The sequence below is a fragment of the Euprymna scolopes genome, chromosome 14, assembly GCF_053919585.1.
Source record: "Euprymna scolopes isolate OS-2025 chromosome 14, ASM5391958v1, whole genome shotgun sequence".
NCBI classification, from domain to species: Eukaryota; Metazoa; Mollusca; class Cephalopoda; order Sepiida; family Sepiolidae; genus Euprymna; species Euprymna scolopes.
The window spans coordinates 34,794,883-34,809,657 of NC_136495.1; the positions used below are offsets into that span (position 1 = coordinate 34,794,883).

The 14,775-nt window shown below is 33.7% G+C and overlaps 1 protein-coding gene across 3 annotated transcripts in view; it reads left to right on the forward strand.

Moving 5' to 3' along the window:
* The window catches only part of LOC145292940 (signal peptide, CUB and EGF-like domain-containing protein 1), a 476,335-nt gene that overhangs the window by 337,367 nt on the left and 124,193 nt on the right, over positions 1-14,775 (forward strand). For all 3 annotated transcript variants that reach the window (XM_080139112.1, XM_080139113.1, XM_080139114.1), the window contains 3 exons: positions 1,021-1,140; positions 8,439-8,555; positions 10,282-10,398. In XM_080139112.1, coding sequence (XP_079995238.1) covers positions 1,021-1,140; positions 8,439-8,555; positions 10,282-10,398 — 354 coding nt within the window. The remainder of the gene's footprint in view (positions 1-1,020; positions 1,141-8,438; positions 8,556-10,281; positions 10,399-14,775) is intronic.

Consider the following 14,775-nt stretch of genomic DNA (forward strand, 5'->3'; position numbering starts at 1 on the left):
TAGTAAATTGTTATATATATATATATATATATATATATATATCATTCAAAACAGTAATATACAAATATTCATATTATATTAATATAAAGAAACGAATATTTAGAGATTAAATCATATCCTGATAAAATACATCAACATATCAAGTGAGTCAAACTATACAAATTATCATTTACAAAATTTGTTAAAAAGAAAGATACACATACACACACACACACACACACACATATATATATATATATATATATATATATATATATATATATATATATATATATATGATTGTTAATTTGACCATATGGACATATGTCGTATAAATAAACAAATAGATAAATAAATCATTTGAAAACGATAAACAAATAAACGGATAAAAAGCGAGGCATAAAATAAATAAATAAATAGAAATCGTCAATAAAACAGACGGATAATGAAGTTGCCACCAGAAAAGAAAAAAAAACAACCATAAAAACATTAGATAGGGAAGTAGCTGTGATGAGGATATAATATTACTTCAGTTCAAAACGAAAACTTATGCCAATAAACAACAGCCAAGTTTAAATAAACCAATCCTTCCTCACTGCGACAGCTTAACCGCACGAGATCATAAATCCCCCTCAACCTTTACCCCACCTCTATCCACTTACTTTACCAACCCTCCCTCCAAAACCCCCACTGCTCACATTCATAAAGTATACACCCCACTTTCTGCCAGAGTGTAAGCCACACACAAATATCTTATAAAAAATCGAATATAATTTTGACTCTTGTTTCAATATCGTTCCTTTTTTGGTCTGATGAAATGGTATCCTTGAATTGCGATTCTACTGAAACATGTCTATTATTTATAATTAGCGGTTCCTATATTATTTTATATTCTATACTCAGTCTATTTTGGAGGCGATTATTGCCCAACATAATACACCTTTTTAATCCTCATCTTGAAAAATCCGAAATTTTCTTATTTGAAGCAATGAAATATTTGGAGCGATTTAATTTCAACCTTTCTTCTTGTTCTTTTTACAGCAAATTCCAAGTGCCACATGACATTAGGTTGCGCTCATTTCTGCAACCCAGATGACCAGTGGCAGAGTTGCGCTTGTCTGGAAGGTTTCCGATTACATCCGAACGGAAAGGACTGCATACGTAAGCTTACTCATATATATATATATATATATATATATATATATATATATATATATATATATATAATCTTTTCTATGTCCGCAAGTTTCCCAATCACCCTAATTCTATTATAAAATCTATATAACTTTCTGTCTCTAGAAGAATTTCTTTACTTTCCGCAAACAAAACTTTCAACCAAAATGCAACCTTCTTTAATTACGCCTGAAAAGTGTCACAGTATAATGAAAAAATACAATATAACGATACAAACCCCGTTACCAGCCGTCTAACATCCATAATTACGCATAACGTGACTAAAAATAAATCATATTCGAGAAAACAATCTACTGCGTTGAATGATAACTGTGATAACCACTTACATAGCTTTGCCCAATACAATAATCATAAAGAACTAAACCCCACAACCGTCTTAGGAAAAAGAAAAATATTTGGTTTACCCCCCTTCTTCAGCTCAAATGTCAAAACAAATATATCAAAGTAATTTTCTAAGATTGTAGAAAATCCTTTTAAGAAACCACATAGATATAGTACCATATTCAATTAAAAAATTCTATTAAAATTTTCTAAAGACTAAAGGAGCTGCTGTATACTAACCCTGTGGGTATATCTGCGTATATGTGTGTTTCTGTTTTTATACGTAATATGTGAGTGTATGTATGTGTATATATGTGTGTGTATGTATGCATATATTTGTGTATATATGTTCATGTATATACGTATATATGCATCTATATCTGTGTATAATTACTATTATTACTGTTAGTTGTGAATTGACTCCTTTAGTCTCACTTCTTATCCTATATTATTTTACATTATTTTATTTTATTGTTATATATGTGTGTATATGCATTTATACATCTGTATATGTATATACGGACTGTTATAATTATACATTAAATTATCAAACCAGCAACACATTTTAACTTCTTTCCAAATTTAAAATAAATGCATTTGAGTTATCATCTTCACACAATTATCCTCCTGTCTGAGCCAAATTAACCTCAAGTGACTTATATTTATCTGTTCTAAAAGTCATTTATCACGATCATTTTCTATCTGCCTCCTTTCACTTTTTACCTCTCATTTTCTCTCAACTATGCCTATCTTTCTTTCTCCCCTTTTTGTCGGCTTCTTACTATTCTTTCTTTCTCTTCTCCTCTATCTTTTTTCATTTTTTCCTCTCTTTTTCTTACCACTCCTTTTTCAGTTTCAATTTTTTCAATATCAGTTTTTTATTGCTATCTTCTGAATCTTCACTTCAACACTTTCATTTGCCTCATCCGTTATTAAAATAAACGGTTTTTTTTTAATTGGAACTTTACCTCTTTATGATCTGATGTTTTTTCTGGAAGTTTTTATTTATCCTGAACATATCTAATTCTGTTTTCCCGTTCCTTAGGAATTACCAATGGATTGTCAATGGACTCATTTTTTATTTATCGTGTTCTGGATTTTACTTTCTTATTCATTGGATTTTTAACATATATTTTTCTCCCTTTTCCTCGATTCTTTCTTTCTTAATCATTTGGAATCCATATAAACTGTCACTAACTGTTTAATAACATTTTTATGCAAGTTCATATTTATAGATTCTTTCATGCATTAACCTGAAAAATTTATTTTATATTTTGCAAACTTCTTTCCTCTGATGAGAAGAATTGCATTTTTCGAAATTTGCAGAATAAGGTCTTTCTTGTTTATTTGTACGCTTTGTCGGATAATTAAAATTTTGTATACATTCCTTACAAGTTTAATATTTTAAAAGCTAAAATAACTACTATTTTACAAGCTTTAATATTCCAACTTCTTAAGATATAAATTAAATAAATGAATATCCAATCCGATATAACTGGAAAAGGTCAACGTTAATTTCAAAACAAAAAAATTTAAAAATTACTAAATAAATAATTGAACGAAAGACGTCGTGTTTTATTGATAGACAATATGACCCAATTTAGTTAAACATTTTCTTAAACACTTTTAAATGACTTGAATTATAATATTGTTAATATTGTCGTCTGACACCTTCCTTAGTTACATGCCAACTGTTTTCACCCCCTCCCTTCTCCTTTTTTCCTCTTAGTGTATTCATACCCCCTCTATATCATTATATTATCGATCCCTTATTATTACTCTCTCCAACTTTTCCCTAAAACTATGCTTTAACGGAAATTGGATTTTTGTAATTAATTTAAATCCATAAGCACTTTAACTTTGCTTCACGTTAGTCATGGCATATTTTCTCTCCTCAAAATTTGAAAATGGTCTTGAACCTTTTTAATTTTTGTATTTTAATTATTTTTGCCTAACGAAATCAAATATGATTGAAATGGTCTGCACATCGTAGCAAGATATGACTGTATTTACATAAAGAATTATAAAAAATATATAAAATTTGCTCGCTTTGATTGAGCACTATCAACGACCCTTGTTGAAATTCAATTATTCTTAATTTTTGTATATCTTTTACTTGGAATATATATGTGTGTGTGTGTGCGTGTGTGTGAGGAGGACCTGTGGGTCATAACCATTACTACAATTTATTCTTTCTTGATTTAATACGAAAATTCACAAACTCTGACATATTTTCAAAGACATCATTTAAAATAGCTTACTTGTTTAAAAAGAAATCAGAATGCATTCTGGTGGGTTTAATGTTAACTAGTCTTTATGTTTAACAATAATAACGTGTAAGTCACGTAGAGGTTAGGAGCCGCACGTACACAACTGCACAATAATGATGATTGCAAAATCGAAACTACAAAATAGAAAAGGAAAAAAGAAAGAAAGGAAGACAGAAGGGGCTAAATAAATAGAGGGAGATAAAGAATTGGGGAGGGTGGGGGAGAAAAGATGAACACAGAATGAAATAAGGGAGACTATGATATAAAAGAAATAAAACAGGTTAGTTACGGCAAAAAATTCGAAATGTATTCTGGTGGATTTTATTTTAACTGCACGATAATTCTACGATTACTCAATTTGCAAAGTCGAAAGAACAAAATAAAAAGAAAGAAAGAAAGAAAGAAAAAGAGAAGAAAGTAAAGAGGAAATAAGACCGAACAGAAAGAAAGGAAGGAAGAAGGGGATATATGAACAGAGGGAGATAAAGAATGGGGGAAGAAAAAATGAAAACAGAATTAAATAAAGAAGGTAAGACAAGGGGACTATGACATAAAAGAAATAACACAGGTTATTTACGGCAAGAAGTATGAAAGAAACTGAAGAAAAAAACAATACGTAAATTAATGAAGAGGTTGAGGTAGGAGGATGTAAGACATAGAAAAGCTCAATTATTTTTTTAAAAATAAATAAATAAAACGAAAACGAACAAAAATTACAAAATGGAGGTTAAACAAAATAAAAATCAAATCCTAAGAAAAAACAAAAGGTCTCTTCAATGATTCCATTTGTTAAACATTTGTTTATTTGCTTCTGCAAATGGTGAAAAGTGCTTTTGCAAAAAAGAATGGTAATAATTAGGTTTGAAAAAAAAAAGGTCAAAACAAATTACGAATTCCATGAGATGTTACGAAAGTAAAAAAGTTTTCAGAAGATGGCACAACAAACAAAAACTTCTATTCATCATCATCATCATCATCATCATCATCATCATCATCATCATCATCATCAACAACAACAGCAACAACACTAGCAACAACGTTATCAATAACAACATTATCACCATTTTCAATAAAAAAAAACAACATTATCAACAACAATATCGAGAACATGTACGCCATAATTACGTTCCCCGTCAACTCACCTAAGTTAAGCTACGATGAGCTTGGCCAGTGCCAGGTGGGTGATGATTTGGGATTTCCAGATGCTGCATGCGTTCTCCGCTTATCTCAGCATTGTTTCCAGTGGTTTTGGACTTCTCATTGCCACTGGACTCGAGCAGTGCCGATTCAGGAGAGGTGTGGTTGCCACACAATTACACGCGCAGCTGACCCTACAGGGGATATCCTTTGTCTTTCGAGACTGAACGGAGGCATCGATCGATCGAGAACAACATTGTCAGCAACATTATCAACGATGTCGATAGCATCATCAACAGCATATTCAGTTTAACCTCCGTTTTTGGTGCATTTTTACGAAATTGACTTCCAAACTAACTTATCTCTAGCCAGGACCTTAGTTATCCGCCTTTCTTTCAACTTATTATTTTATTTGCCTTTCTTTATGAACTGAACCTGCTGCCTCAACTGTTCTACATTTATTTACCTATGAACTCTTATATATTGTGTCAATGTGAAAACACCATCGAAATTTCTCGCCCTATACTTTCAAGATTCAATCTTTCTTTGAAGTCATTTTACTCAAGTCTATTTTTAACAATTATATTACACACCCATTGTATAATTCGGATATCGATTTACTTCATGCAACGCATAACCTCAGTCCTCACTGGCCAGGTTTCACTTCTATGCGTCATCACACTGTGTTAAGTTCTGTACAGTTCTAGGATCCACCCTCCCAGAACTTTGCCTTCTCTCTTTGAGAAGTGGGTTAGTCTTTTGCTAATCACCTTAGGTGCCCTCACTGGGGAATGCCGACGGGACTGCCCAGGGAAGTTTTGAAGGTCAGAGTGTCCCTCCTCCGGAGTTTCATAGTTCTTGCAATGGGAGAGAACTAAATACCACACACTGTGTGCACATGAATGACTCTTCCCTTGGTCAATATTCGTAACAATTTGCTTGCAATAACAAGTTCTCTGACCTTCTTCCACGACTAAGTCCTGTGAACGTCGTGAGAATAAAAACTAAGATAGCAGTAGTTCGAATGATCTAAATAATATAAATTATGAATCCATATCTAAAGAAGCACTGTGGTTCCTATAAATAAGGAAACCCCTTTCTTTTGTGCACGAAAGTAAAGCGCCTTCGTTCCGTCAAACATAAGTCTTGGGCGTTCGAAATTCCTACAAATTCGGTAGTTGGACATAAGGATTCCCGAGTTCACCAAGACACAAGTCAAAAAGTTTTGACGGTTACAATGATATCGTGGGGTCTACCTTCGTACCAAAGTTCATAGAGTACACTCAACAATATACAAAAAAAAATGAAAAATACAAGTGGGGAATTTTCACGGGTTCAGTTAGTTTTTGTATGAAGAAAATTATAAGCCTTGTGTGTGTGTTTCTCACGTCACTATAACTTTATAATTGCACATTGATTACTTTATTATGTATACGAATCGAATATTTATTGAAATAAAAAAGTAAATAGCATAAACGAAAATGAAATGTCAATACACAGTCATTGACACACACACACACACACACACACACACATATATATATATATATATATATATATATATAGAGAGAGAGAGAGAGAGAGAGAGAGAGAGAGAGAGAGATAATCCTTTCATCATCCTCATTTAAGGTGGAGGTAATGTTCTCATCCTTCATATATCCTCCAAAGCCAAACTCTCGCCTGTAAAAAGAACTCCTCGCTACAAAAGCATCTACAAAGTTGTAGATGGCCTATGCCCCTCCAGGGGGCTCAAGTACTATGGATGGGATGGATGGACACGACACCCCATGTAATCCACACCACAACTTTCATTAATCTCAGAACATTACGCTAAAAGTCATAGCCCTCTTATAAGTAATATTGTGGTAACCGTTACATTTGATTAATCCTACTTAGCATATACCCTCTCGTTTTAATACCTCATCATAATATTACGCCTGAAAATACACATCGTCTCTAAGTGATGTTGTGATCTCGGTTACCTCTGTTGATAAAATACCTTTTAGTATAAACCCCCTGTATAGAGTCTATACATCTTACATACGAATAAAATAGAATTACCACCCAACCCACTCTATACATAAACGACCTACATTCTTTAAAACTATGATAGACACCCTATACACCTTTTTTACATTACATTTTATATAATACACTCCTCCTTTATCTTAGAATTCAATATAGTCCCCCAAACAACATCAATAATTTTATTGATTTATTTCGTTCCTGATGAATCCCTTGCTACTCAACACATCCCCATTATTTTTTCTTCTCTACACTTCTGATGAGAAACATTAGGCTTCGAAATACCTTTGTATAAAGAGTATAATTTGTTTTCAGAATAAAGTGTTATTTTATTATTTTATTCCCAAAAATAAAAGAAAACAACATTTTTGCCCCTCGAAAAAAAGAAGTGTGGACCTGTAAATTCACCTTTGTCCGTTTGTCCGTTCGTTTATCCGCATTTTTCTTGAAATTTTGCATAAACATTAAACATGATACGAGTAAAAAAAAGTAACAGAACGGATTTTCCGGGAAAACTCCGGTTGCGTCCCTGGGGGTGCCTTTCGGGTAAAGATGGCTAAAATTGACAGTTTTGTGCTTAATAAAAAGTTGATGTCTTGGATTTTTATAAAACTTTCTGAAAAGTTGTAACTAACTGATTTCTATATAATTTTGTTTGTCTATACTTCGCGATAACTACTGGGTGTGCCTCAGGGACATTTTTGGGGCTAATAAAAACACTCCATTTTTTGGGACTATTTTACCATCTTTGTCCAAAATTTCCTGGGTATGTCTATATAGCAGTTTTGCATGGTGCTGAACTCAAATTTAAATATGTTAAGGCCTTGGGGACTTTTAGGGCTAACTGAGGGGGAAGCAAATGATGGACTCATTTTTTATTTATTTATTTTTATTTTATTTATTTATTTATTTTTTTTTTTTTTTGCATGGTGCAGAATTCAAATTTGCGTATGTTAAGGCCTAAAACTGCACCGTTTGTTCATTTTCACTAGGATTTGACGTCCCCTGGGGACTTTTGGGCTAAATAGAGAGGAGCAATATTGACATTTTTTTATGCCTCGTCCACTGTGCACTGACGGGGGAGCATGCATGCTTCACTTGTTTATCTTGTATTAAAAAGTCTTCCAATTTACAATTATTTGAATATTTTAAGAAAAAAAAACACGATATATAACTTTATATACCAACGTGTCTCGCGTTCACACGCCGGGAATTTGAATTTTTAAATGTTGGACCATCACGTGAACAAATTATAGAGGAAGGGAGCATCTCATCTCTGAAGAAGGACTTTTTATGCCGAAAATGTTAAAATTAAAGTAAAACAAACATTAAAAAAAAAACAGATCTTGCACTTAAAAGGCTTCTATTTTTTTTATTATTTTAATATTTAAAATAAAAGTTATAATTAATTATTCTTTACATTGATCAAGTTATAGTGATTGTAAGGGGGATAACTCATGCTTTACTTGTTCTATCTTATTTGACTTTACTTGTTCTTTGTGTATTCAACAGGAACTTGCGCAATGGGAAATGGCGGATGCCAGCACAAATGCAGGGACGGAAAAAATGGACCCGAATGTCAGTGTGTGAAAGGGTACTTTCTCGGCGAAGACGAAAAGAAATGCATAGGTTTGTATACAAGAAAATACGATCATAAATTTGTTGAATAATTCACATGCGCATTTACTGTTTGCTCTGAACAGGACTGGTGCCGCAAGCAATTTATTTCAAATACAAACAACAAAGTATAAAGGGAGATGGTGCCGTAAAATACGACACAATCACGTTGACACGCCGGTTCTCGCCAGATCACCGAGGTTAAGTAACGTTAAGCCTGGCCAGTACCAGATGCGTGACTATTTGGGAAGGCGAGGCGCTGTCTGTACTGCGAGGTAAAATACCAGGTTGAAAACTGGCGCGGTTTATTCTTCTCTCAATGGTAGATGGGACTCTCTTAAGCCGTTGTAGGCACCCCGTCTAGTGATGGCGACAGGATAAAAAAAAAGTATACCCTTGATAGCTCTGACGAAGCATCAAGTATTCAGCTACCGACAAGATTTGAATTACACTATAAACTCATGTAGTGAGTTCAGTCTCGGCTACGGCCGCACTGGATGGATGGATGGATGAATGGATGGATAACAAAGGGAGATAAGAAGTTCTCCGAAATACATCTGTCCCATTCACAGATCAAAATCCAAGATGTCGTCTTTAGTTTATTATGCGGTGAAGGAAAACAGTAACAATAAAGAGTGGCATGCCTCTACCTTTCCCTCCCAGTATTCCATGCATTGGAATCCTTAATAAAAGGTTATTATCCTTTAGAGACTCTAATCATATCCGATGCAAACAAACTTCAATCTATGCCCGACATGTACACCAAATTTCAGTCGTGAACGTCCAAGTTTGATTTCTTTATTTTTAAGTACACGTGTAAATCGATTTGGACTGTGATATCACTCTTTAGTTCTGGAATATTCTAGGGATCATTTTGATATACATCATCTTTGAGATGACCTCATAGATACAAATCTAGGCGTTTATGGTCCGGTGAGTGTAAAGCTCTTTCCGACTTATACAATTATTACAAAAGTTTTCTTAGATATTTAATAGCAATGAAACAATCAATGTTTCTGAGATTTTTGAGTGGGAATTGATAATTTGTATTATTTGTATTATTCGAATTACTGTTTCCATTTTAAGTGTTATTCTCACAAGATTTGGCCGATGTAACCTTTGACCTTCTTCAGATGGATTGATATTGAACTCGGGAATCTTTCTGGAGAACTGCAGACCCGTGGCGTAAGGTATAAAGTACTAAGTAAAATTCAATTATTTAGTGACACCCTTGTAAAGGTTGATATAAGGAATTATTTAAGACTTTCTGAGTTCGAAGTGATTTGACTGTTTATAACATTGCTGATATCAATCCGATGGATCGGAGCGCATAGAGAGCAGGCATGGGGCGTTATGTGGTTTTGCCTACATTAGAGGTTGGGAAATACTAAAACCGGGTGCTGCTGCGGCGGTTGCTGCTGCTTCTGCTGCTGCTGCTGCTGCTGATGATGATGATGATGATGATGATGATGATGATGATGATGATGATGATGATGTCTGCTCAGTTCCATAGTCCAGAATTTCGAGGAACACAGACGAGTTTTGTTTTTGTTTTTTTGTTTTTTTGTTTTTTTTTGTTTTTTTTATACGGATTTCGTTTCCATTTCTTATTCCTTTACGTTACTTTCTTTAACACGTTAACTTAATTTCGATGCAGAAATTTCTTTTTTATACCATCTACACATCCCAGGTACACTTTTACCACAAGTGTAATTACGTTCTTTATATTTACTTTCAGTATCGTGTAAGGTGAATAATGGTGGCTGCGAGAAGCAATGCATTGACACAAACACTGGACCAATCTGTGCTTGTCCTAAAGGATATAAATTACACGAAGATCAGAAGAGCTGTTCAGGTATATGGATTCATTTTTAATTACGACTTAATGATGAGATTGATTTATTGACTCTTTACTGATACCGTAGTAGTTGGGAATGTCTAAAATACAAAGATTATTAGATATAGTTGTGTAGTATATTAAAGATTACGTTATAGCCCACCACAATATATATATATATATATATATATATATATATATATATATAGTAGAATAGATACCCAGCGTTGCCAGGGTCGACATGAAGTTCGGTTTGGCCACACTTGCTATACCAAGATTATTGACCAGTTTTTCATTATTATAAATCAACTCCATCGTTACCCCAACATAAATTTCAAAAATAAAAGAACGAACGAAAACACGAAAATGTAATCCCCCCCCCTGAAAAAAGCAGAAGTACAGAACAAACTCTCCACCAGATATTTCGGCAGAAGGGATACGAAGAGAAGCTATTCTATATTCCAGTTTAAGTGAATTTCTTTTATGCTCCCTCAGTCTAGAAAGATTTGTTATACGGTTTGTTGCAATGAAAACAAACTGTAAATAATTCAGTTTTAAAAATACCAAATCAGAATTTGTGTTAACCGAAATACACGTTTTTATGTTATAAAAATGACGAGTTATGACTTATTTTTTTATTAAAAGAAAAAAAAATTAGCAGTTACGATTGTCAAAAAAATGTGAAGAAAAAACTGGTAAAAAAACTTAAATGAAAGTTTTTTTTTGTTTTTGTTTTAAATAAAGAATCGCAGTTGAATTGGATTGTTTGTTTATTTTAAAGTAAAAATCCACTGGACCAAACGTTAATATGGACTTACTGTTGAAAATAACCAGGATAGTAAATATATTTGATATTTCGAGGATAACATCTCTTTTTTAAAAAGAAAACAAACCAAAACAAAAAAAGTTTATTTACGGCATTCTTTTCAGATCTAACCCTACTACAAACGTGATGAATATTGTAGCATCTGTCTTTGTTAATATTTTTGTATCCTTACAAAATATGGAATATGTATTCTACGTCTCAGAGTGAGTAGTGTGGGCACATTATTTATTTTTTTGTAGATTTTACAATTTAGGGGAGTGCCACAGATACCATATGATACCCCCAATAACAGTTTTACATAAAACTGTATTGCGATGAATTCAAATGATCAAGTCTTTCTATATTGTTTTCATTTTTCCAATTCAAAAAAAGTCAAGTTTTAAATGGCATATCTGAATACGCCACTTCATGCGATTTTATAAGAGACCTGCTTTAATCCTTAGTCGATCTTGTCTAAGTTCGAAATGACATTTTTATAGTCTTCCTTTGGTTTCCACAAGTGGTTATTGCAGTCTGTTTGCACAATCTGTCACAGCTTAGGTGTGAAAACGCATTCTCAGATCTTTTGTAGAAAAAGTCTCAACAAAACAAATATGCTCGCCGACCCCTAATCCACCCCCAAATAGACAAAATATAGATTGTAATTAAAAAAAAAAATAGAAAACATTGCGTGCTGAAAACCATTGGGTATTTACCATTGCCATTTACCATTAACACCATTGAGAATTTGCATAAAAAAAAATAAATAAAAATAATAATAATAATAATAATAATAATAATAATAATAATAATAATAATAATAATAATAATAATAATAATACTACAACAACAACACTCGGGGCTTCATATGATTTGATTTTTCACTGACCGTTCTTTTATGGATCTTTATTTGGTTAAAATGGTTTTTAAGGCGGCAAAAATGGGTCCAAATCGAAAAACTCGTTACACATTTTATACATTCATCTTAGTTTATTTTTAATCAGTTCATATACGTTTGACATTAGTATAGTGGACACGTCACCAGCGTTGAATGCTACAGTTTTGCTTTCAGTTTCGATTCTAGCTGATGGCACCCAAATAATTTTATTTTACTTTTGAAATCACTCTGTAATAATAATAGCAGTTAAGCACGGCTTTGCTCGGTTCCTATATACGATTGAAAACGTTACCTGGGTATTTAGAGGTGTATGTTGAGCAAAAAAAAAAAAAGCGATCAATTTTTTAAAAACTTTGATCCCTATTATGACCCCTTAAAATTTATTGATTTGGGCTCAAATCAAGTTATTAAGTAAGATCCATGTCCAAGGAACGTATATCTAAAATTTTAAGTGATTAGACCCAAAATTGTTGGAGGAATTTGGTAGAGTTCTCAAAGGTCAAATCGTTGAACTTTGACCCCTGATTCACCAATTTCTGGCCGAAAACTGATCACATCGATTTTCCCAAATCTCAGTACCCTGTATATCAAATTTCGAGTCTGTAGACTAAAAATTGACAGAGTTATTGCGTAGGGAAATGTACACACATAGACACAGAGATAGACAGGCAGACACTTCCGCTTATATATATATATATATATATATATATATATATATATATATATATATATATATATATATATATATATATATATTACATTCTTTGGACTCTAGATAATATATCCGAAACAGACTCAGCTAATCAAATGAGAACCACATCAGTCTATATAAAAACATATAAGATATTAACGGATATATACTCAAGAGTCAAAACAATGAAAAGAATATGCTGTTGTCAAAGCCCTAATAATTACCGATTCTGTTCTAACTTTTCGATTCCAATACAATTCTGTTTCCGATTCTCAAATCGCCTAAAAAGTATAATTTATATTTTTAGGGATGTTAGTGAAGCGTCCTTCTCTATCTTTTAAAGGTAGATACAATTTTTTAATTTGACAAACTTCTTCATATTTTTCTATTTATTTATTGTAAATTTAAAAAAAAAAAAAAAAAGCAGAACGTGCATCTTTGGTTTGCTTTACGCAGCCTCGTAACTCTCGCTATCCTTTATTTTTTATATATTTTTTTATATTACATTTTCACCCCAAACAAGGCACATTGCCACTTTGATATAGGGGGCTACTATTAGGGACACAGGCTACAGGGGTAATAGTTGGGGAGTTGGGCAGCAAGATGTCGGTTCACGTTACACTTGAACTTCTGCATGCCAGTACAGTTGGGGAAGCAGGAGCCTGGAAGGGAATTCCAAAGTCTAGCGGTTCTGGGGAAGAAACTACTGGAGTAGAAGGCTCTTTACATCTAGGGATCTCTTCTGTGAAGGGGTGGGATTTTGCTGCTTGTCGGGTGTGTCGGGGTATTTACGTCGAGGAGGTACAAGTGCTTGCAGTTCGTCGGAACATTCACCGTTAAAATACTTGTAGAATAGGCAGAGGGATGCTACATTTCGTCGATGGGACAGAGGCTGAAGCTTAGATGACAGTTCAGGACCTATTAGGTTGGCGATTCTCTTTTGAACCTTGTCTAGGGGTGAGAGACTAGTAGCAGATGCGCCGGCCTAAATATGACAACAATACTCCATACATGGGTGAATGGTGGCCTTAGAGAGGTACAGGTTATATTCAGGAGTCAGTAGCTTTCTAGCACAGTAGAGAGAACCTACCTTTTTCGCAGCGGTCCTGGCAATGCTCTCAATGTAATTGTTCCAACTCATGTTTCCTGTGAATGTTAGGCTGAGGAGTTTAAAAGATATGCTTTCAGATAAAGACTCTTTGGCCACTGCTATTGGTTGTAGAGAAAGTTTCTTGTAGTTATTAAAAGAAACAAGTTTAGTCTTGGCAGCATTGAATGTAACCATCCATTTTTGTCCCCATTTCACTACAGATTGGAGGTCATCCTCTAGTGTTTCTGCCATTTCTTTAGATATGTGTTCATTTGTTTTCCTGTCGTGTCTGTTATAGAGCGTGGCGTCATCAGCATATATACCCATCTCACAGACAATTTTGTCAGGGAGGTCATTTATGAATATTAGGAATAATAGAGGTCCAAGGATAGACCCCTGAGGCACTCTCACATTTATAATATTTTTAGATGTACGACTATCGAGGACAACCTGGATTTTTCTCTTATCTAAGAAGGATTTATGTTAAGTATTCTTCCAGTGATACCGTATGATCTGATTTTCCTGAGAAGACCTTCATGGCATACCCTGTCAAAGCCTTAGATATATCTAGAGCTACCGCTCTACCTTCCCCTGCTTTGTCAAGTGAATGGTATATACGCTCAGAGATTACAGTTAGGATGTCACTGTGGAACAGGCTTGCCTAAATCCATATTGTTGGTCGGTGAGAAGTTTAGCATCCGTAAGGTGATTAATTATGGACTCAAATATTTTGGCAATAATTGGAAGGAACCGAATTGGGCGGTAATTTACTGGGTCAGTTCTTTCGCCAGAATTCTTGAAAACTGGTACCATAGAAGCAGTTTTCCAACAGGCAGGAAAGCAAGATTAATTAAGGCATTTGTTGTAAAGTTTGGAGAGGATTGAAGCTACTTCGGCGGAGAACTTTTTAA